Below are 21,835 nucleotides of genomic sequence, written 5' to 3'. Positions count from 1 at the left end.
TAGAAATACAGAAGTGCCATAAATATCACAGAAAAAAAAAAACCACTCGTATTTTTGGGGTGGGATGTAGCTAGTTGCCTAAATGCAATCAAGTGCTCTGCTTCCAGCAGTGCCCTATGCTGCAAGCAGTTGTATGCTGCAGCATAAGGCTTCCACTGGGAGCAAAATGTCCTTTGAAAGGGAAGCACAAGAAATCCAGGATGGAAGGACAGTTATGGCGTTCTGTTTGGAGGCTGACTGCTCAGAGAACAGAATGGGTAGAAAAAGTTAGGAATAAGAGGATGCGCATATTTGTAAAGGAGGGAAACAGAAGGATCACAGTGGAGTTACACCCCAGCTCACAATTCCACTTCCTCTGTCCATGCATCAGATTCAGGGAATAAAACTGGAAAAAAGCAGTACTGCAAGAGATCTGAAATACCCATTTTTTGTGATGCGATTGAATTGGCTTATGGAGGAACAGATGAGCACCAGAGTTGACACAAGACAGAGGGCAGGAGCATGGGAAGAAGGAATGGTACAGTTCCTCCTGCCAGCAGTGAGCTGCTAGATCATCTTAGCTGTATTGTCCAACTGTATCCCAAAGGCAAAACTGGAACCCTTAAATTTAACATAAATTTAACTTTTAAATTGTCTTACATCATCTCTATTTGCTGAGGAGAAATTTGTGAAAACTGTTCTTCAAGGCTCAGGCTAGCAAGACAAGGGTAGGAGAAATGACAGATTTACTTGTAGATGTATCATGACTTCAAAGCTTTGCAGGGCTGAGAGTCAAAGCTTTCTGCCAGTTGGAAGGGGTGATTTCCAGCTTTCTCCTGGAAAAAAAGTGTCAGATGTTGTAACATGCTGCCTGTAAAAGATATGAGTTTTAATACATTAAAGAAATCTATTTTAGGTTACATTAAAGTGGGTTTTATGTTCCTGGGCTCCGTAGAGTTGGAACTGAGACACCTGACTCCCTATGTGGATAAATAATTTGCTTCAATGCAGTCTAAAAATGTTCTATTTTTAAGTAATCTAAAAATGTTCTATTTTTAAAGTAATCTAGTTTCTGAAATACAGTAATAGTTCAGCCAAGTCTCAGACTACAATGTATCCCTAAAAGGAATGTACCAAGCCAGTCTATGTCTACCAATCAAGATGCTAAACTGACTCACAGACACTCACAGGAACGCAGCACTGCTTCATTTTCCTTTAGACCTTTAGCTCTTCAGCAGAACACCAAATGTTTTTAAAAAAATTACCAACAAGCATACATGTTCCCCAGTTTCTTTATCTCAAGAAAATAGGCTGGAAGATGCCTCTAAATTTGAAGTTTTCCTGAGTATGAATGCTATGTTCTTTTAGAGCAATAGAGGGAGTCATGTCTTCTCCCCTTCTCCTTCTAAGGTCTATACCAGTGCCTGTGGCAGTAAACTGCCACCTGTGGAAACTCTTTGTCCTTTTTTTCCTTCACAGCTTCTTTCTGCCCTACTTCCCTCTCAAGGCTTTTCTATGCAAGGGCTTGCAGAACACCAGCCTCAGGATATTTTATTCAGGCTGCAAAACTGTCTTTTTACCCCTCTCCACCAACACATACGCCCTAAAACTACAATTTCTAGATTGGCCTTGCTCCAAGTTAAGAGGTCAGACATTATCAGCTTACAGTAGCACCATGAGTTATCCTTCATCAAAGCAATAATTAACAGTACGCAGTTGTAGCTCATTTTAAATGCAAGGTAACGTGTTAAACTTTAAACCTCTCTGAAAAATGTGGCTTTCATTTCTGTAAGAACTGTGTGCTGAAAAAAGGCTGTGCTGCTCTGAAACCTATTCGAAACTGTCAGGACTTCCTGACATGATACTCTTGAGTGTGTGTTTGAAAGTACAAAATTCCAACCTGCTATTTATTGTCTTCTTGAAAAAAAGTGGTGACACAGTAGGAAATGTGCGCATGTGGGAGTAATCAGACCACTCTCCCCCCCCTCCCCAAACCCCCCAGTACATTATAAGGGTTTAAACCTTTTTGACACTGAATAGGCCAGAAAGACTTGTGTGCACAAGAAATGAAAATTTGGCTTAAAACTACATTATTTCTCCAGGCACTTAAACTAATACACCAAAGGAAACAACCAAGAGCTGAGCAACTGAGGACTCAACCTTTCCTTTAAAATAACCTGTTTTGGCAAGGACAGCTGCTAAAGATTCTTATCCTTCCCCTTCAAATAAAGATTAAGCTGCCAAGTTCACATCTGCCATAAACAAACATACCACACCCAAACAGAAAAAAGATCAGATCTGATATTCTTAATATTTCAAAAGCTCACCTTTTCCTCAAACACTTTTAAGTCCTTTGTACGTCATAGGGGAACAAAGAGCCACTGCTTGCCACCTTAAAAACATGTAAAAATTAGTGCAAAGTCTATTTTTTATCATGTCACATTGCATTGGTATCAACACCATACAATCTGCAGTCCTTGGTTATCTACTGCTACATTTAGGAAGCAGTACTACAGTTAACTTGGATGCAGCTGTATGGGTAAAAATGTTTAAACCGCTACTATTCCAGTACAGAAAAGAAATACTGCCACAGGAGTTTCTACACTAAACCACTATCTACACTAAACCACCATTGTTTCAATCATATCAATTTAAAAGTAGTTGAAAAAAATATTAATTCTAACCAGCAGCACAAATCTCAACCTAATGCCCATTGTACTCAGATAAATAAACTGTATGCGTTTATGGTTGCAGTCACAAGATTACATAAACTTTTCGGCATTTTTTTGGTCTACAATTTTTCTTGCTACTGGTCCTACTGAGTGAATCAGAAAATTCTCAAAGGGGAATGATCCCGTATAATGAAGAATCAAAAATTAATGATTCAAGGTAAGCATACTGTGGTCAGAGGCTCTCAAAGTCTGACTTTGCACTTACCAGTCTCACAGGTAACCAAGCTAGGTGGCGGACATTTGTGCTAAGCACGCACAAAGAAAGATTACTTTCCATTAGCTGATGCACTATCAACACACTACCATTTTGGGAGGTTTTTTAGTAGTGACACAAATATATCTAAGCAAGCAACACTGACACTTAACACAGCAGAGCAAAACTAGGGCAGAAGCTATCCCATCCCAGCTTTCTCAGCAGAGTTGTACCTAGCAAAATTCTGTTGCAAAGTGATTTCTATTTGTTCCTTGTGCTTTTCTGAAGTGCTATCATATTCACATCACATCAAGCCAAACATGCAAAAGAGTAAGATTAGCAGTAGCTCTCTCGAATAAAGGAGTCAGCCATGAAGTCTTACATGCACAGGCACAGCGCATGGCAGTTGCCACAGTTTCAGCAATGTAAGATTCCCTGCAACCATATTTCAAACCTTCCAAAATGATTTTACCTATACAAAGACCCAGTAACTATGGACATTTGGTTGTTAGTTCTTCTGTTGAATTGGTGGACAAGAAAGTCAGATAGAAATCTGTCTGCAAGAAATGCTATTTGCCATCAATTGATTCAAACAGGCCCCCGAGCAGCTGAAGGCCCTGACAGTAAAATCCTATAGTTTGACTTCCTCATATTAGACAGCATCTGGTTACTTACATGTCATGTGTTCCTTGTTTCCTTTTTGTTTGCTTCCACAACAGTACACCTTAAAATAAATTTCCTTGTGATAACCTTTGCAAGACTGCATGAAATGAACAATGGCAACAGTAACATTACTAAATAAAACTCCACAAGATAAGCCAGAAAAGGTTTTATTTTATTAGGATTGGTACACTTAACACACATAAGACTTTGGGATTAATTTACATGTATTTTTCCAAAAAATGCTTCCCTTCTTTAATGATCCAAAAGTTTAAAAAAAATTTAATCCCAAATTATAAGAAAAAACAGTATTTGCAGTGGAAATTTCTATTAATTGAAACAACTGTGCATTCAGGAGTTCTAAAGAAATTACCCTCTTTACCCTTTAACATGATTAAATTTTCCTGTCACAAATGACTAGACTGTTCCTGGGAATTTTTGCTGCTGTCATTTACTAAAATAACCTTCCTTTCCATCAAGACTATTGCTAATCATACACACAATATTCAATATCATACTTTTGGGTATGAAAGCTATGTCACTTTTATAAACATTAAAAACATGGACATGCATATTGACATTTCTGTGCAGTTTTATGGAGTCACCTGTCAAATAAGGCCTCTACATACAAGATCACAAACTACTGAATTACTGGAAATGTCATAAGTATAATGGATTTCCAATAATCCTGTCACCTGGATGGTGTGTCTCATTCTAACAGGGAATTCCAGCTTTCATTACTGGTTAACATTGTATTGATTCATTACCAAAATGAGCAATATTAACTGGCCAATGCATATTCCTGAAAGTCTGTTGCAAATTAAGCATATTATCAAGGTCATTTAAAGCTGGAACTTAAATAGCCTGTTAAGCCAAGCAATGGGTAAAAAGTGAACTCTAAACTAAATTCAGCTGGCCCATTCATTCTCACACAGAAAAGTAGCCACAGAACCTTAAAGAATAAAATCTATACTTCCTGTTCTGTGGATTCAATACCAAGGACAAAAGCTAATGTAGTATTTTGGAAGTCAAAGGCCTTGGAGGTGGAGGGAAAAGTGGGGGGCAGGGGAGGGAGAAAGCAGCGTATTGACTCATCCCATTACCTCAGCATTATGTGTACATAATATATCTATGATAGAAATGTTTACTAATAGCAGGAAAAAAAAAAAAAAAAAAAAAAGACTTCCCACTCCAGACTTCACTGAAAGGAGAAAGCTGACAGCCCTTCCTCACAGAGATGGCCTAACTGATGACAGGCACTTTGGCAATGAAAAAGGAGGTTACCCTTTCATCATGTTAACTCTCCCCTCCCAGTTCTCATGTATAATTTGTCTCAAGTCTTCAAGAAACTTGAATCAAATTAAACGCGTTAATACATCTCTAAGAGCAGGTTAACTACGGCTATGAGCAGAGCTCGACCTAGAACGAGATTTCCTTTTAGAGGAAGAGGGAGATGGGGAAGAAGCTAGCAGGCTGGAGCGGTGGCTCTTCTGGGAGTAACTCTTTTTAGGTGTACGACTGCGAGAGCGAGACCGGGACCGGGACCGGGACCGAGAGCGAGACCTGGACCTGGACCTTGATCTGGACCTGGACCTGGAACGGCTGTATGATCTGGAAGATCCTGTAGACTTGGACCTGCTGCGAGATCTTGAGTAACTCCTTGAACGAGACCTGCTTCTAGAGAAACACAATTAAGAGCCTTAGTCTCAGCTGCTACTAAATTTAAAATACTCAACATCAATTTAAATTTTCAAATTTCACTTTGTATGCTCAGCATTTATATCTGCACATCTGAATGCACTGTGCACAGCATTCAGTTATTTCAGAGTGCTGCTAAATTTCTGTTATGCTCCATCATAACAATATCTTCTTGGACCAAGAGCAGCCTGGAGACTGCAACTGCTAGCCTCCGCATTCTCTGCTACGTTGGCAAAATGAGAACTGCCTCATAAAAGATGCCTTTTTGTTTTCTTCACGAGTAGACAAAAATTTTTTAGCCATTTATCAAAAAAAGTGCAGAAACAAAAGTTTGCACCTGTGGTATCTATTCTCTCCAGGAAAAAAAACCCATATAAATTAGTTATGGTCATAGGGTCTCCTTGAAGATGCTAAAAAAAAAAAAAAAAATCTGAAGGCACAGAACACCAGCACTCCTTAAGGCCTGACAGTTTAACACATTCTCTAGTTATGCATCCTTTTATCAGTAAAGAAATGGATTATTTTTAAGAAAGTCTTCAAAAGAGGTACAGCTAACATGGCATTTTTTTAATGACTAAATGGCAGAACTGTTTGGGGAATAATGCAAGTCAGCTAGCTGTTTTTCTTTTATTCTCACCAAAAAGCTGGCTTTCACAACTATCTGAATATGGGTGACAGGCATTTCAAAGGACTGTGAAACAGCTTTCCATTAAATTAAAAGGATTATAATACCAAAATTCATAGGTAATATTTTTTAATCCATTCATCTAAATATCAAGTTTTAGCTGTGGGGAAAAAAAAAACAAAAACAAAAAAAACCCTTCTCCTTTTTCTCATCCAAAAGTGTTTTATTCACCCTATTTTCAGTAAGTCAGCTCTTATCTAAACCCGTTTACACTGCTGGAAAGTGGTTCAGTGCTGTGATATTTAGCCTGGGGCCAAAGAATTAGATATTAAACCTTTGGCATCAATACTACTCTCAGCAAAATTTTACCAGGTCAGGTGACACACCTGTGCCTTCTATGATCTTCAATCAGCTTAATTCTGCGTCCATTCAGCTCGGTGCCATCCAATTTTTCCAGTGCACTCTTCATATCACTATAGGATGCAAATTCCACAACTCTATATACCATTGAGAAAGAAAAAAATTAAGTTAGAGAGATTTAAAAAGCAAGGAGAAAAAGGTTGGGCCTTTTTCTATCTGCTGATTCACAGCTTGATGTTTTATCTTCTCAAAGCTAATTTTTAACTTGGTTAACAGGAAAATATGACTGTCTTAGCCATCCATACCTTTCACATCATCTTAAAACAGTCCTGAAACTCACAACTGAACTGTAAATTAAACAAATCCAGGAAGCTACACAAACCTGTACCAGCTGAGGACATTTCCTTCAATCCTTCACTAAAGTGCATCCTAAAGCTGTCCAAATAGCAAAATAAACTTGCAGAGTTTGGTTGTTTCTTCAGATCTTTAAGGTGAATAAAAATTCCCCTCTTTAATTTTTCTTTTCATAGGTTTTCCCCTCAAAAATGTCTAAGTTGCATTTGCTTGGAGTGGCCCTTAAGCACTCTCTTGCCAGCACACACACTCCACTCAGATTTCCCTCTCTTCTACTTTGCGTTGCAGGACCTTTATACTGTGCACAAGTTAAGAATGTTTGGAGAACAGACAGCTACCTACTCCCTATGGAAGTTGATTATGTCCATTTCCCATGACTTTGTATGGTAAATTAGAGCAAAGCAGCCAGACAGAGGAGATATTCTCACCTCAGCAATCAGCATCAGATCATAAATGACTAACTACATAAATGACTAGAAGGACAGTAAAATCCAACTGTCAAAAGTGTTTCTCCTTTCTCTTCTTTGGTTTTGATTTTGTTTCCATTGTGAAGAGGAAAGACAGTTTAATACCACTTTTGAACTCTCATTTACTGACAGATTTTCTTTTAATTGGATAGATTATAGTATCTAAGCCACACCATAGATCTATGTTTCAGTTATTTTTATATTACAATAATCTTGTCTTTAACAGTTAGTTATCACGTAGATTTATACACAAACATGAACCTACCCTTCATTCCTGTTGTTTCTGTGCGCATCCACATAGGTTACCTCTCCTGCCTTTCTCATGACATCTTTCAAATCCTGCAGTAAAAATTAACATTTTAGACTCAAATAGTACACACATGAATGAGTCAGCTGTAAATAATACCCCCCACAACTTTCTTCACTAAAATTGGTTAATGCTTTTATATTTTTTATACGTAAAAACATATAATTTAGAAAAAACAGTTTCTGAAACTCAGTCTATATAATAGCAGCTGCATATAGAAAGAATCCCTCACTCTTATTACAACTACAATGAATAAAATACTGCTTTTAAAATAATCCCACATACCAAAAATTGCTGTTATGAAAACATAATGCAAAAATTAAAACATCAACATATGCATTAATGTCAGAATTATACCAGATGAAAAGTAATATAGTATAAAATTCAAATTTGTATGACGGATTATAAGGACTAACTCCCCAGCTAAATGAAAATCCAATATGTTTAGACAAATTTATTCTATAGACTCACCTCCCCCAATTTCACAACAAAATTAAATGCAAATGGGTGCAATTAATGTATAATAAATACTTTTATAAAAGGAAAAACTTCATTACATTTAACTTCAATATTCTGTCACACTACAGTGTCGTTTCAATAGACACCCGTGTGTTTAATTTAATAGAGGCTAAACACAAAGACACTATAAAATTACTTGCTCAGCAATAGGATAAAGTACAAACAAACAGTGTAAAAGGTCATTAAAAATCTAAACATTTATAAAAGTTAAAATGGTACTTCTACCAAACAGTATCTGGTATTTTATAGTCCCAGACTACTTACCGCAACATGCCACAAGTGGCAGATGATATAAGAAGGTACCTTAAGCAAAGAGTTGCTTGTCCAATACCTAGCTGGCCAAGAGGAACTCTCTTACATGAGAAAGGCAGTGATGGCTCATAGCAATATGCTTCACGGAGGTACCAGAGGCCCTGAAAGCACTGGACATAGTCTCCAGAAGTGGCTAAAGAACCCGAGGATGATCTGTGCTAGCCAATCGAGATCAAACCCAGGCAAACCAAGATCTAGATCGCCAAAAAACAGGAGTGTCATAGGAACCAAAAGGAAAATTCAGAACAGGCCAAACCCTAGAATTTCAGCCACTAGAAAACCCCCAAATCTTTGGTTCTTTCTCCTCCACACAAGAAAAATGAGGGTTAACCCAAATCAAGGTTGTTAGAAGAGGTTCAAAATGCACTTGGTTAGAAATATGCTTGAGGAAGAAAAGACTACAAAACAAAAAGCCAAGAAAAACTTTAGAACATTTGCCACAGAATATAAATAGGCTTAGTTTTATCTAATCTTTCAATTAAAATTCAACAGTTTAATTTTAAAAACTGCCATATGCAAACTAGCAGATATTTTCTTTGCTTCACATATGCTTAACACAAAGAAACTTTAATAGCAAATAAGAAATGGGTCCTATAGCACCATTAAAAATACTTCAGCCTAGTATGTTTACAGCAATTCAAGGAGACAGAGCAAAATTTTGGTTCTACTCAACTCGATGGGAGCCTAATCAGACCAGAATTGATAAATCAAAAGAAAATTAGAAAAAATGAGTCTACGTAATTATTTTCTAAGTCAGGAATTTTAGGCTTTAAAATTGAGGCCTCCATACAGTTGCCACACAGTATTTGAATTCTGAACCCTAAGGAACACCATCATGAAATATAATGCATATTATTACTCAAAAAGAAAGGAAGTGTGCATGTATTTAATAAAAGATAAACAAAATATTTGCTTTTGTTAGTGGAATGTTTTGAAGTTATCTAGTTTTACTTAATAAAAACTAGGATAAAATTTAACTGTCCCACTAAGTTTACTGTTCCGATTCACCTTAGTCAGCACAAAAATACCCATGTTATCCTTAGCAGCAAAGGAAAATGAGGTTTAGAATGACTGTAAATAGGAAAAATATGTATTAAAAATTACATCTGGATGTAACACAGATCTACTTTTCCCCATTCTAGACCAGTCTGAAACTTCACAGAAATTTAAGAACCAATTAGAGCAGTGGGAAACCTCTGGACATGCAGAAACGTGTGTTTGTTAAAATAAGAACTCCAATAGTTTCATTTTTTACTACTTATATACTACATTATCTATCACTAATATAGTCAATGAGTTTTGAAGCATCTGATCTGAACACAAATTTTATCTGTTTTTTATGTCTGTGTTGTGTTTTTTTTTAAACATCCAAACACAAAAACAGACAGAAGTTCTCAAAGCTTGGGAACCTGCACATACTGAAGATGAAAAGATGCACATGAGTTTCAAAGCAAGGAGGTTCCATACTGATCATGCTTCCTAGGATCTCAGGAATTAGAAAGCAATAATAATGCCACTACTGTTAATATATTATCTATTTAAATCTGTTGTACAAGTAGCATAGTTTAAAAAGTTAAAATATGGCTTCAAAACTAAATGAGGTTTCTATATGGATTTTTACTTCTTGATACGTGCCTAAATAGCAGAACTCATTTGAAGTTGAGTCTTTTACAGTAACTTAAAATACATTCAAAAGAATTATTAAAACCTTTAATGAAAAAACTTTGAGATTCATCAATATGAAATCTTAAGTGGGTGGACTTCACTCTAGAATAGTAAGCACACATAAAGCCATTATAAATATTCACCAGTAAAAAAAATTTACAGATGTCAATTTTTTCAAGTTACAAATTGAACACTAAACAGCTTTATAGGATTTACCTTTCTTAACACTCCATTCTAGCTTATTTCTGTCATCCCTATTGTCCTTTCCAAATACTGTGCACCTTAGAACAATCCTTTCATATACAAAAACTGCATAGCATACCCAGAAGTGACTTAGATGAAGTCCACTTGCTCATCGCATCAACTCAGAAGTTGTTTTTTTTCCAGTTATTCAATAATTAGCACAACTTTACAATTATGAATTTTTGAACCTTTCATGCAGAAGACAAACAAACCCAGTTCTGCCATTTATCTGCATGGACTGTATCCAAACTCTTATGAAACACATCAGTGGAGCCTCAGGCAAGCAAAACAGCCTCCTCATGCATATTCAGCTGCAAGACCAGTGCTTTGAACATTCAGAGTATTCTACTCTATTTTTCATTGAACTAATTAAGTCCCTTTATTCAAAGAATATAAAGATCAATGAACAAAAATAAACTCCACTATTCATTCCATCTTTTGTAAATATCTGCTGCTATGTCCTTAACAAAAGTAAATTTTACACAGACTGTACACTAAGCAGAACACAATTAAGGAAACTGATCATGTTGTTATTATGTTAAAGCCAGCTAAATATTAGAAAGATGGGCAAAAATCAGAAAGATGTAAGAAAGCTTCAAAAACTAATTACTGAAAGGGTGGGGTTTTTTTAGTATTTATAATGAGCACACTTTATGAAGTAGCTTTCCTGAGATTTCATTTATTCATGATGTATTAACAGACTTCTCCATCATGCATTGTATAACAAAGAATATTCTGTAAGACATGAGAAGACCTTAAATTTCACCCAAAACAAAGGCATGCGCTCACAGGTGTAACATTACAAAACGATGAGATGGCTTGAAATGTATGCTTTGCTTCAGTAATTTAGAAACAATCTAGAATCTTTTATGTTTTATCAGCTGGTCATCAGAAGTAAGCAAGAATCGATTCCCAACTACAAAAATCAAGTTATAAAACTATTTGCACAGCTGTGAAACTGCAGACTTCTTTAAATGTTTGAGTACTAATTTTTAGCAATCACTGAGGTTTTTTGCTTTTATTCAAGTTACATATTTATGATGGCTTTAATATAAAATTAGGCTGAGAACAGTCTATTTAAAGAGCAGGAAAATAAGGTGTTCTGAATGAGGGTATCATAACAATGAAGAAAGAAGATAAGAGGCTAACTCACCTGCCAGCTGATACGGGAAGAAAGGTTTTCAACTATGATTCTGTGTTCAGTACGAACAGGAGGTCCATACCGGCTAGAAGAATTCAGAGACAAAAAGAAAAAAAAAAAAAATCTCCAGTATAAGGAACTCAGAACTTACACAACCTGATGTTTTCTCTAGTTTGCTGAGGGTTCTAAGTTAAGTATTTTCCTTATTGATGGACTGCAGATTTTATTCTCCTTAGTCAAGAACATATGGTTTATTTAAGAATCCATATCTACTAAGAGAGAGCTTCAATGAGTGAAATAGAAAGGATTTTGATGAAGAATTTTATACCAAGGCAGTCAATATAGCTCCTATTTTTCTAGATACACTGAGGTAAGTGCCTAGCAGAATGAAAATGATTTAAACTTTAGTTCAATTTGGGTACTTGACATGCTTGGCTCATACACGACTTTGGAGGTTATTCATGTAAAGGGCTTTTTTTTTTTTTTTAGTTAGTAGGATAAATTCTGCTTCCTCAAGTCAGGGAGCCAGAAAGCACAATTAAAAGGCATCTTAGTTCATGATTCTAAATTGCTAATCACTTTTGTTAATATTTCTTTATGCCACCATGACCTATATTAGATAGTCTTCTGGGTAGAAATGTTCTTATTTTAGTAAAAAGGGATCTAGCTAACTGGTTGTCTGGAAAAAACAGTGGCAGTTTACAGTTCCCAGAGGAAAGCTTATTTTTTTCACTTAGAAAATTAAAGACCCTCTCAAGAAAAGCAAACTGTGGCTTAAAATATTCACAAAAAAAAGGGGAAGAAAAAGTCTGGAAAAAATACGGCCCTTGCAGGTAATTTGTGTTCCTAATCCTAATTATTCTGAATCCAAAGGGATTTGAGAACTCTGGAAAAAGGCATGCCAGCTCTTTGATAAGTAATGTAGGGTTCTAACACTGTATTGCTATGAAAACACCGAGGAATCAAGAACAGTGACCTTGGAGCAAACTGTTCTCACCTTTTCCTCCCATAAAAAAACCACCCTAAATTGTGCATATTGATTTGTACACTGAAGCACAGGCAATTTCATTTCAGTGCATACCTCGACGTGTCCCAATTTTTTTCAGAACATCCAGATCTTCAGAGCATTTAAACAGAAGTCCCAGAGTCTCAAAATTGGCAGGCTGAGTCTCATTTTTCCATTATTGCAAATCGTAGTCTCTTTCTGTCTGGCATCAGGAATCGGGAGTCTGACGTCATGAACATGACTACAACGTCAGATGCCCATGACCTCCAATCATACTTCCTACTTTAAAAGTCCACTTTTAGCCTGGACTTCGGACCAACTCTACCGCATGAAGGTTACTGCCACTAAAGAAAAAACAATCTAATTAGCATACTTGCATATGCAAATTAGATGCTCCAGACAGTCACTGGTTTGTAACTGGCAGCAATTCTGACTTTGAAACAAATGCAGAGGTTTATGTCAGTTAAGTCTTTCTCTTTCTTTCAAAAGCTAGTCCGCATAGGCCATGGTTATAACTGTGTCTACAGAGTAAATAATTTCATGCATGTTTACTTCAGGTAGGTAGATATGAACTACAAAGTCCTAAGGTGTAGTTGTTTGGTGTAATATACACAAATCTGCAGAACTTTCAGAAAATTCACTGTGAAGTGGCATAAAATTCACCACCGACTGAAATCATTCAAAGTAAACGCTTCCACAAATGCTGGATGTCCACTGCTGGTATTCTGGATATGAGCTATATCCTGTTTTTCAGATTCCATTCCTGGACAGAGACTGCCCTTCAGCAAGGCACCAGTCAGTCAGCAGACTTTGTCACTTGGTATCTAAATGCTTCTGCACATGGTAATATCTGGTGTTTCTTAAATACAGTTTGTTTTGTATGCTGTGCTGAAGCAAGCATTTTGATAACCAAACAATTGGAAACATAAAAGCTTAATTAGATAGTAAGTACCCTGGAGAACTACTGCCCTGCAGTAATTTTACGTAGCCTGTAAGTTTATGAAAGAAGCCTCAACAGAGAAGCTCTGAATCTTTATATTATGGAATTGATACACCTGCCAGCACCATTTAAAATAAAAAATACAGACCTGTATTTCCAAATCTAAATTACAAAGGATTCTGTAAGACAGATGTTAAGAAGTATGTTTTACTTTACTCCTTGTTGACCTACAACTTTGAATCTGAAGTTTTAGATTAGTTTTCTTCCTAAGAATTCGGTTTCAAAATAAATTACATTGAACTAATTGCTGCACGCTGTTGTTGAGATACTTAAAACTTTTTGCTTGATTTAGTTTTAAAAAGAGCAAACCCAACTGCAGTGCTACTATTCCACATCAAGTACACTATAGTAGTGAGCAAGATCAATGCAATACATAGAACATGGAGAGGGAGCATTTCAAAACATGTCTATCAATCTTTGTGAACCAGTTAAACTGTTTCAAAATTCACATTCTCCTGCTCAGGCAGTGAAGGAAAATAATAAATGACTGCTGAGGTTTGTTAACATAAGGCCTCTTGCATGACAATAAACAAGGAAACAGAGGTCTCCATAGCTCCAATCACAGGAAGAAAATAGTGTTTTAGTACAGTTCTTCAGTTCTTCTATTTGTAGAAAACAGAGTCAAAACCACCTACCTAGATCCACTCTGGGACTGGTAATAACTGAACCGTTGTGCGAATCTGCCCCTTCCTCTTCGGGCTCGAGCATGCTCAATTGTAACCCTTACGATAGTAGGAAAAAAACAAAAAAACTCACACTTTTCAAGGATTTGACACTGACTTAAATCTTTCGCAACTGGAAGCACATATGCATGAACAAGAAGTATCCTGCCCTTACATGCAATGCTTTATACCAGAATCACTGGCATTTCTTAAAGAGCCAGAACAGTGTCTTTTTGTCTCATCTACCTCCCTCGGACTTTCATGAGAACTATCATGGGTCTGTAATTCAGACAGTTTCAATCAAATGTGCTCAACCAGAGCCTAAGAGTAATCACAGAGTGAAAAGGGTACCAAAACGAGTATTTGGAATGCAACAATAACACAACGAGCTAAAACCAACTTCCACAATCAAAGTAAAAACTATTGTAACATACAATGACTATAGTCCACATTGTTGCAAGTTGAAGGGCAACACTAATGATGGTAGGTTCTCATCAATTTATTTTCTAAAGCCAACAGGTAGATAAATGAAAAATACCGGCATACCTCGTTTTATTGCACTTCGCTTTATTGCGCTTCACAGATATTGCTTTTTTTTTTTTTTTTTTTAAATACAAATTGAAGGTTTGTGGCAACCCTGCATTGAGCAGGTCTATTGGCGCCATTTTTCCAACAGCATGTGCTCACTTCGTGTCTCTGCGACACATTTCGTACATTTTTTTTTAGATATAATGCTATTGCACACTTACTAGACTACAGTATAGTGTAAACATAACTTTTATATGAACCAGGAAACCAAAAAATTTGTGTGACTCGCTTTATTGCAATATTCGCTTTATGGCGGTGGTCTGGAACTGAACCCGCAATATCTCTGAGGTATGCCTGTAACTTCAATTCACTTTGACTAACATTTCTAGACAAGACCATGAGAAAACTTTTGGAGCAGAAATATCTTAAAGCAGTGTAAGTGGAGAAAACAATTAGCCCTACTCCAACCCCCCCCCCCAAGCCTGAACTCTTTTTTCTAAAAATTAAAGCCAGGATCCTGACTAATCTCTTTATCTAAAGTTATGGAAGGTGTATCCCATCAGAGGTACAGGAAACAGGCAACAAAGCACAAGGTAATGCACCTTATCTGGATGCAAAACACTTTTGCTGTTCTTAAGGGAAAACATGTTACTAAGCTTACCTTTCATCACACAACTCTTTACCATTTAGTTCATAAATTGCATCATCAGCATCTCTGTGATCTTCAAATTCCTAGGAAAAAAATGTGAATAAACAAATATTTTCCCTCACAGTATTTTTAAATGCTAGAAAACATGCTTTCTTTATAAATTTTCAATTTCTGCAGCAAATATGTCCCCTCAGCTGTTTCAGTATAATCATTTGTGGGATCTGTGTAAAATAAATAAATGAAATGATCTGATTCATTAAAAAGATCTCTAAAACATCTTTTTCGGAGAGGTGGGTGGATTATTTCAAGGCATACAGTCTAAAACACAGCCCTATATATAAGGAAATCATATACAACAGCTCAAGCTGATCCAACTGCTACCAAAAGGGGGAGAGTCGCACTCTCCAAAAACCCTCTTGTAGGAGTTCTGGGGCCAATATAATTCTGAGCCTAGCTAACTCTCCTTAATGAACTGGCAAAAAAAAAAAAGTAAACCAGAAAAACAACAACAACAACAAAAAACATCCCTTCTGATTTTTTTTTCTGAGCTAATTCAGCTCCCTAGTCTGGCAAAAAGGTGCTTGTGTAAGAATAGTAAGCAAGACAAGCTCCCCTACAGCACTGGCATGCTCTGGGTCTGGATCAGCTGTAATATGCAATTCCACATACTGTTGCAATGGAATCTGCCACTTCACCTTTGGTAGCAACACTAGTTTAATCAGCTTGAGTAGCCCCTGCCCCTTATCCAGCCCACTGGTTCTTGGCAAAACTGTTTGTATAACTCTGCAGGAAACTAGGTCAAGAAACCTATCCAGATGAAAAACAGTGCACTGGGTGCAGGGGTTAGGGTGAAAAAGATAGTGTTATTTTTCAGCTAGATCAGCTTCCCAGGTAGGTTCATCATATGGCTGAACCTGTGGCAAGGGGAGAAGGAAAAGAAAGAAAGAAAGCAGTGAGAGCAAGCAGCTGGATAGGAACTGCTTAAACCAAAAGCATGGATGAAAAAAATCATGGAACTGCTGCATGAGAGTAGTGAACAACAGAGAAGGAGCTTCTCAAATTGGAGATAGTGTTTGCATAACTAGGAACAGCTTTTCAGAAGCAATGCTGGCTTAAGAAATCTTCCCCCTTCCCTACTAAAATCAGCTTCACTACCAAGCATCACAGATCCTTGCAGCACCATGCAGAGATTATCTTGAGAAATTTATTTAGGCTTAGCATTTAAGAATATCAATAGTTAGCACCTACAATTCACTGATTTCAGTTAATTTCTAATACACTGAATGTCTGAAGTCTATCTAGCTTTGGGGACTAAAGTTTGAAAACATTCTGCATAGAAGTCTGCAGAATTTAAGTAAATATAATTAATTTCAAAGATTAAGCAATGATTCAGACCAAGCACACAGAAACATGCTTTCTTCTTTTAACTATACCAATGCTACAACAATGTTCAAAGTCATTTGGTTTTGTAAAATGTTTTATAAATACAAATTTTATATCAATAAAAACAAAGTTAAACTGGCAGCTGGTCAGGAGTGGAGTTCCTCAGGCACTAATACTATTCAGTATCTTTATAAATGATCTAGATGACAGGACTGAATGCACCCTCACCAAGTTTGTGGGTGACAGCAAACTGCAAGAAGAAGTAGATATGCCAGAAGGAAAAGCCACCATACTGAGAAACCTCGATAGGCTAGGTTAGGTAACAAGAATTGCAAGGTTTAACAAAGATAATTGTAAAGTGCTGCACCTGGGACAGAGCAATCCCAAGCAGCAGTACAGGCTGGGGTCTGAATGGCCATAGTGTAGCTGTGCTGAAAGGGATGTGGGGGTCCTGGTAGACAGCAAGCTAAGGGTGGAGTGAGCAGTGTCCCCTTCCAGCAATGAAGGCAAACCATGTCCTGGGCTGCATTAGTAAGAGCACAGCCAGCAGATCAAGGAATGTGATTATTTCACCCTACCTGGCACTTGTTAAGCCACACCTGGAATACTTTGTCCAGTTTTGGTCCTCCCATTCAAGACAGACATTGAAAAATCGGACAGGGACCAGCAGAGGGTCACTAAGATGATCAGAGGGTTGGAGACTTGATACATAAAGAAAGGCTGAAGGAATTGGGTTTGTTCAGCCTCGAGAAGAAAAGGCTCCAAGGGGATTTAGTCAGTCTTCCAATACTTAAAGCACAGGTATAGAGATGATACTTTCCTCACATGGAGCTATAGAGGTGATACTTTCCTCATATGGATGCATAGTGACAGGACAAAGGCAAAGGGCACAAGCTCCTTCGGGAGAAGTTTTGTCCAGATAGGGAAAAAAAAAAAAAATCTTCACCATGAGAACAGTTAAACATTTTTGACAGAGGCATGAAACAATTATTCAAGCCTATTAGTTGGTGGGCTTTGAAGAGAAATGCTACTACCTAGAAACTGTAGAAGAGAGGAAGGAGGCTTGGCTGACTCATGTAAAAGATTTGGGCAGAGGTTGTTCCTGAATGAGTCAACAGCCCTGCCCAAAAGAAGAAGAGAAAGGCTCAGGGAAAGGTGATTGGGAAATAGCAGCAACTGGGGAAGGACAGACTAAATAAACTCAATTTCATTTCTAGACCAGCCATTTACCTCCAGACTTCAAGAGGCAGGTATTTACCCACTGCCTGGCAGTCAGCAAGAAGTAGCTCATAGTATAGGGCCATCAGGAACTGGCATGTTTAGGAGTCAAGAAGTAATATTCATATGAAACTGAAATAGGCAAAGACTGTTTTTTGTTCTTTTTCCATAGCTTCACAGAAGCGACTGATTCTGGCAGAAAGAATGTCTGTCACAATGTGAGGGCAATATAAACCTTTCCAGTTGGAATTCAATGCCGCAGAATGGCTAAGTCCCAGCTCTCAAGAGAAAAATAGTTAAGAAACAAGCTGATCCTGAGTCAGCTTGGGAACCTGTAAAGTTGCAAAGATTTGGACAATAGTTAAGGGATACAGAGCTCTAGAAAGCTGTGGTAGAAAACTAAGATCCAAAGAACTATCTGTTCTCTTTATGAATAGAGAATAGTCTGAGTGACACAGATGCCTTATGAACATATATTCATGGTGGGTATCCCTAGCTTTAGCTGCATGAGAGTTAAACACCAGCTGGGCTGCACTGCTCAAATCCAATTGCAAGCACCTATTACCCCTGTTGTCTCAGCCAACAACTTCTCTTTTATGTTAGGCCATTATTTAAGAGATAAATGTCCTTCCAGTCCAGGAGACTGAAACAAGTAAGAGAGAAACAGAAGTGAGATTGTAAAGATCTCTCTGAGGATTAGACTTTGTCAAGTTTTACAATACCATGAATTTAATGTAGTCAGATTATTACTAAGATATAGAGAGAATCCTGGCCAAAACCAGGTAATACATAACTGAGTGGGAGAAAACTATAATCATATCACCTGAAAAGCAATCTGAAGCATACATATTAATATTTTCTGTTTCCCATTTGAACTATCATTCTCTCAAGCATTTTTGCCCTCCTTAGTATCAGTCTAGCCAGGCTAGTACCGGCAAGAGAAAAGAAAATAAGCTGATACTTACCACAAATCCAAAGCCATTTTTTAGATGGATTTCTCGTATGCGTCCATATCCTTTGAAGAATTTCTCCACATCCCGTTCCCGAGCACGTGAGCTTAAGTGTCCAACAAAGACACGGCAGCCACTCATCTTAAGTTTGATACTAAGAAAGAAAACAGCACTGTTTATCAGATTAATAAACCTAAAATAGATTAAGATCACTTTCACATCTCAGAAATCTTGGTTAAATGGTAGTGGATTTTATTGTCCTCCAGGTATGTATGTTAAAAACCTGATTCTTCTCTATAGCCAGAGAAGTGAGAAAATCTGCTCTCACTAACTTTAACAGAACTTATGGAGAACTCCCACTTTGTTCTTTTTATTCACGTAACTTTAATACTTCTAGTAAGTGAACTGACACTTTCATTAGCTGCTAGACTAATGAGGCTTCTGTACCTCAGAATACAAAAAAATACACTATAAGCTCTATAAGATGAATTTATAGATGAATAAGACTATAAGATGAATTTATGGGGCTAACAGTAGTAAAAACATAAAAAACTGAACAGAAGTGTTAGGCTAATCATTGGGATAAAGATATAAAACATTCTCAAATGTTTATTTTCACCTAACAGGCCAGCTTCAATAAAAGTTTTACTGGCATCCAAAAGATACACAGTATTAATCAAATTATTTCAATTTGCACTAATTATCAAATGTCTCAACAGTCTATTAAGTCATGAACAAAGAAAAAGTTTGTTGTTGTGAGATTTCAGTCACGGCAAAACCAAAGGCCATTTTGGAGATTCAGACTCTCAAAACTATCTATTGAACCAGGATACATAATTTGAGATACTTTATGGAAGCTCCGTTGATTACCTTCAGCATGCCACTTTTTCAGTGGAAAGGCACCCCAAATTTAGGACCTCCTCCTTCTCATTTTAATATTGGCTTATTCATCCAAATATTTAGTTAGAAACTAACTAAACAGCACATGAATACATTTTAAGTTCACATGACAGCAGAAAATGTTAATTGTTTTACTCCATCACTGAGCTTGCTGTCATACAAAACACAAAGAATCCAAGCCCTAAGAAGTGGAAGTACAATGTGATCTTGTACTACAAGGATGGGCTGTAAAGCAGACAAAGAATACAGTACAGACATCATATCAAGTTAACAATGAAACTGTAGTTAAGAACAATTTGGAGGGAGTATTTTGGGTTAGTATGATTTACCTTTTGTGTTAACACCGACTAGGTTTATACTGATTAGCTTCCTTGTCAGCTCAGTGTGCCATCAGAGAAGTACCAGAACTTATGAAGGGAGGCTGTAGGGCATCTTAAAGGGAGAGGGACAAAAGAGTGACAGCACTTAGGTTAGCCTAAATTGTCATGGAACTATGGCCTGAGGTTGATAGCTTTTTAATTGTTGCCATGTAGTAAGTTTGTGCTTCCCCTAAAATGGCCTATTCTGCCCTTTATAGCCATTGACTCCTTTGTGCTGGCACTTGCACTTTTATGCCCACATGGAAAGCCAGGCCAGAGAATAGATTCAGCTCCTTTGGAGAGCAGCTAGTCTTTAGTGATTCAGCTTACCATACATGCATAAGACAAGCAAGGCCAGCAGCCTGTATGGGAAAGACAGACTCTGACAGAGGTAGCACAGACTTCTATAACTGTGTGATTTAAAATACTGTAAGAATACTCATTTTGACAACAGAACTCATTTGGGGAACAACGTGGATTTATCAAGTTAAAACAACTGTGTAAGTGCTGCTCAGTACTTTTAGATCTCAGTTCTAGAAAAACAACGGGGGGAGGAGCAAAACGAACATGGGAGAGATGGAATTGACTATCTGAAAAAATATCAGGGGTATAGCTTAAGAATTGTAAAACATCCGCCCACACATTATTTACTCAAACATCAGGGATCACAACGGATGAGATCTGTATCGACACCTGCAAGTTGCAGAGCTTAACACGTTGTTCCTAGCACAATGCAACTGGGTTTGTTTACTGGTGGCTCGCAAGGTGCTACATAGCGGAGGAAAAGCACTTGGGAATCAAAGGCCCGCAGCAGAAAACAATCTGCTTCGTCTTTCTGTGAAGACGAGACGGGACAACGCTAGACTCGCCACCTCCCAAAGGCAGACAGACCCTCTCCTCGAGTTCACCGCAACTAAGGCGTCGGCCCGATGGCTGGCGATCGCCCTTCCGGCCCTTCGCGGCGGACACGAGCGGCTTTACACTCACCTTCAAACCCCAATGGTTCCCAGTCGCTGCCCTGAGGAAAACACCGGCGGGCAGACGCCCCCGCCGCAGAGCACAGCGGCTGGGGACACCGACGGGAGGAGCCGCAGAAGATACGGCGCGACGGCCTCCGCGGCCTGCTGGCGTCGCGCCTCGATTACCAAACCGCCAGGGGCCGTGCCCCGGCCCCGCCGAGCGCCGCAGCCAGCGGCGCCGCGCGGCGCCAACGAGGCCTCCGAGAGCAGCTTCCTCCGCTCGGCTCGGCGGCGCCACAAGAAAGGCCGGGCCCGTCCCCGCCCCGCGGCCAGCGCAGACAGGCCCCGGCTGCGAGAACCCGCTCGCAACTCGTCGCCCGACCCTCCCCGGGCCTTTCCGCCACCGAGCGGGCAAACGAGGGGCTGTTACCCACCGTCGCTGAGCGCTGACTCCAGCCGGCCCTGAGGAAACCGCTCTTCCCAGCCGCCGCGGCAATGGCTGCCTTGTTCCTACGAGAGACCAACAACGCCGCGCGCCCCCGACGGATGCTGCGCAACCGCCAACGCCCGACTCCAACTCCCAGCGTGCCGCGCGGCGGCTCCGGGCCGCGCCCCTGGGGCCGCCGCGCGGCGGGGAGGCGCTGTTGCATGCCGGGAGCTGTAGGCGCAGGGGCAGCTCGGGCCGTGCCGCGGCCTCGGGGGCGGCGGGCCGGTGGCGTCGGCGGCCGAGCTCCTCCGTTCCCTTCTGCAGCGTGCTGGGGGCAAGGAGCAGCGCGCTGAGTTTGCCGCCTCGGGGGTTGAGGGGAAAAGCTCCGCACTGGTGGGGTGCTGAGGTGGGTTGTGGGGGCCGCGCCGGCGTGGCCGCGGCTGCCCGGTGCGGGGCAGGATCTGGCGGCGGCCGCCGGCAGCTGCAGCAGCGTTTGCGCTGCCTGCGGCGTGGGGAGGCCGCGTGGCCCGGTGCCTCGA

General features: G+C 39.1%; 1 protein-coding gene across 2 annotated transcripts; it reads right to left on the bottom strand.

The window, feature by feature from the left end:
- Positions 1-3,718: 3,718 nt before the first annotated feature.
- LOC106498327 (serine/arginine-rich splicing factor 5-like) lies at positions 3,719-21,434 on the bottom strand. Of its 2 annotated transcripts, XM_013959534.2 has the most exons (9): positions 21,304-21,434; positions 19,881-19,983; positions 18,667-18,805; positions 15,113-15,183; positions 13,897-13,983; positions 11,268-11,340; positions 7,334-7,407; positions 6,274-6,384; positions 3,719-5,241 (listed from the first exon to the last, which is right to left on the bottom strand). In XM_013959534.2, exons 3-9 carry the CDS (start codon positions 18,790-18,792, stop codon positions 4,956-4,958), a joined length of 828 nt encoding a protein of 275 aa, XP_013814988.1. In that variant the 5' UTR covers positions 18,793-18,805; positions 19,881-19,983; positions 21,304-21,434; the 3' UTR covers positions 3,719-4,955. The 2 variants fall into 2 exon arrangements, with proteins under 2 accessions (XP_013814988.1, XP_013814987.1); XM_013959533.2 differs by lacking the exon at positions 19,881-19,983.
- Positions 21,435-21,835: the final 401 nt, after the last annotated feature.

The sequence above is a fragment of the Apteryx mantelli genome, chromosome 4, assembly GCF_036417845.1.
Source record: "Apteryx mantelli isolate bAptMan1 chromosome 4, bAptMan1.hap1, whole genome shotgun sequence".
Classification (NCBI taxonomy): Eukaryota; Metazoa; Chordata; class Aves; order Apterygiformes; family Apterygidae; genus Apteryx; species Apteryx mantelli.
This window is presented reverse-complemented; position numbering and strand designations above follow the sequence as displayed.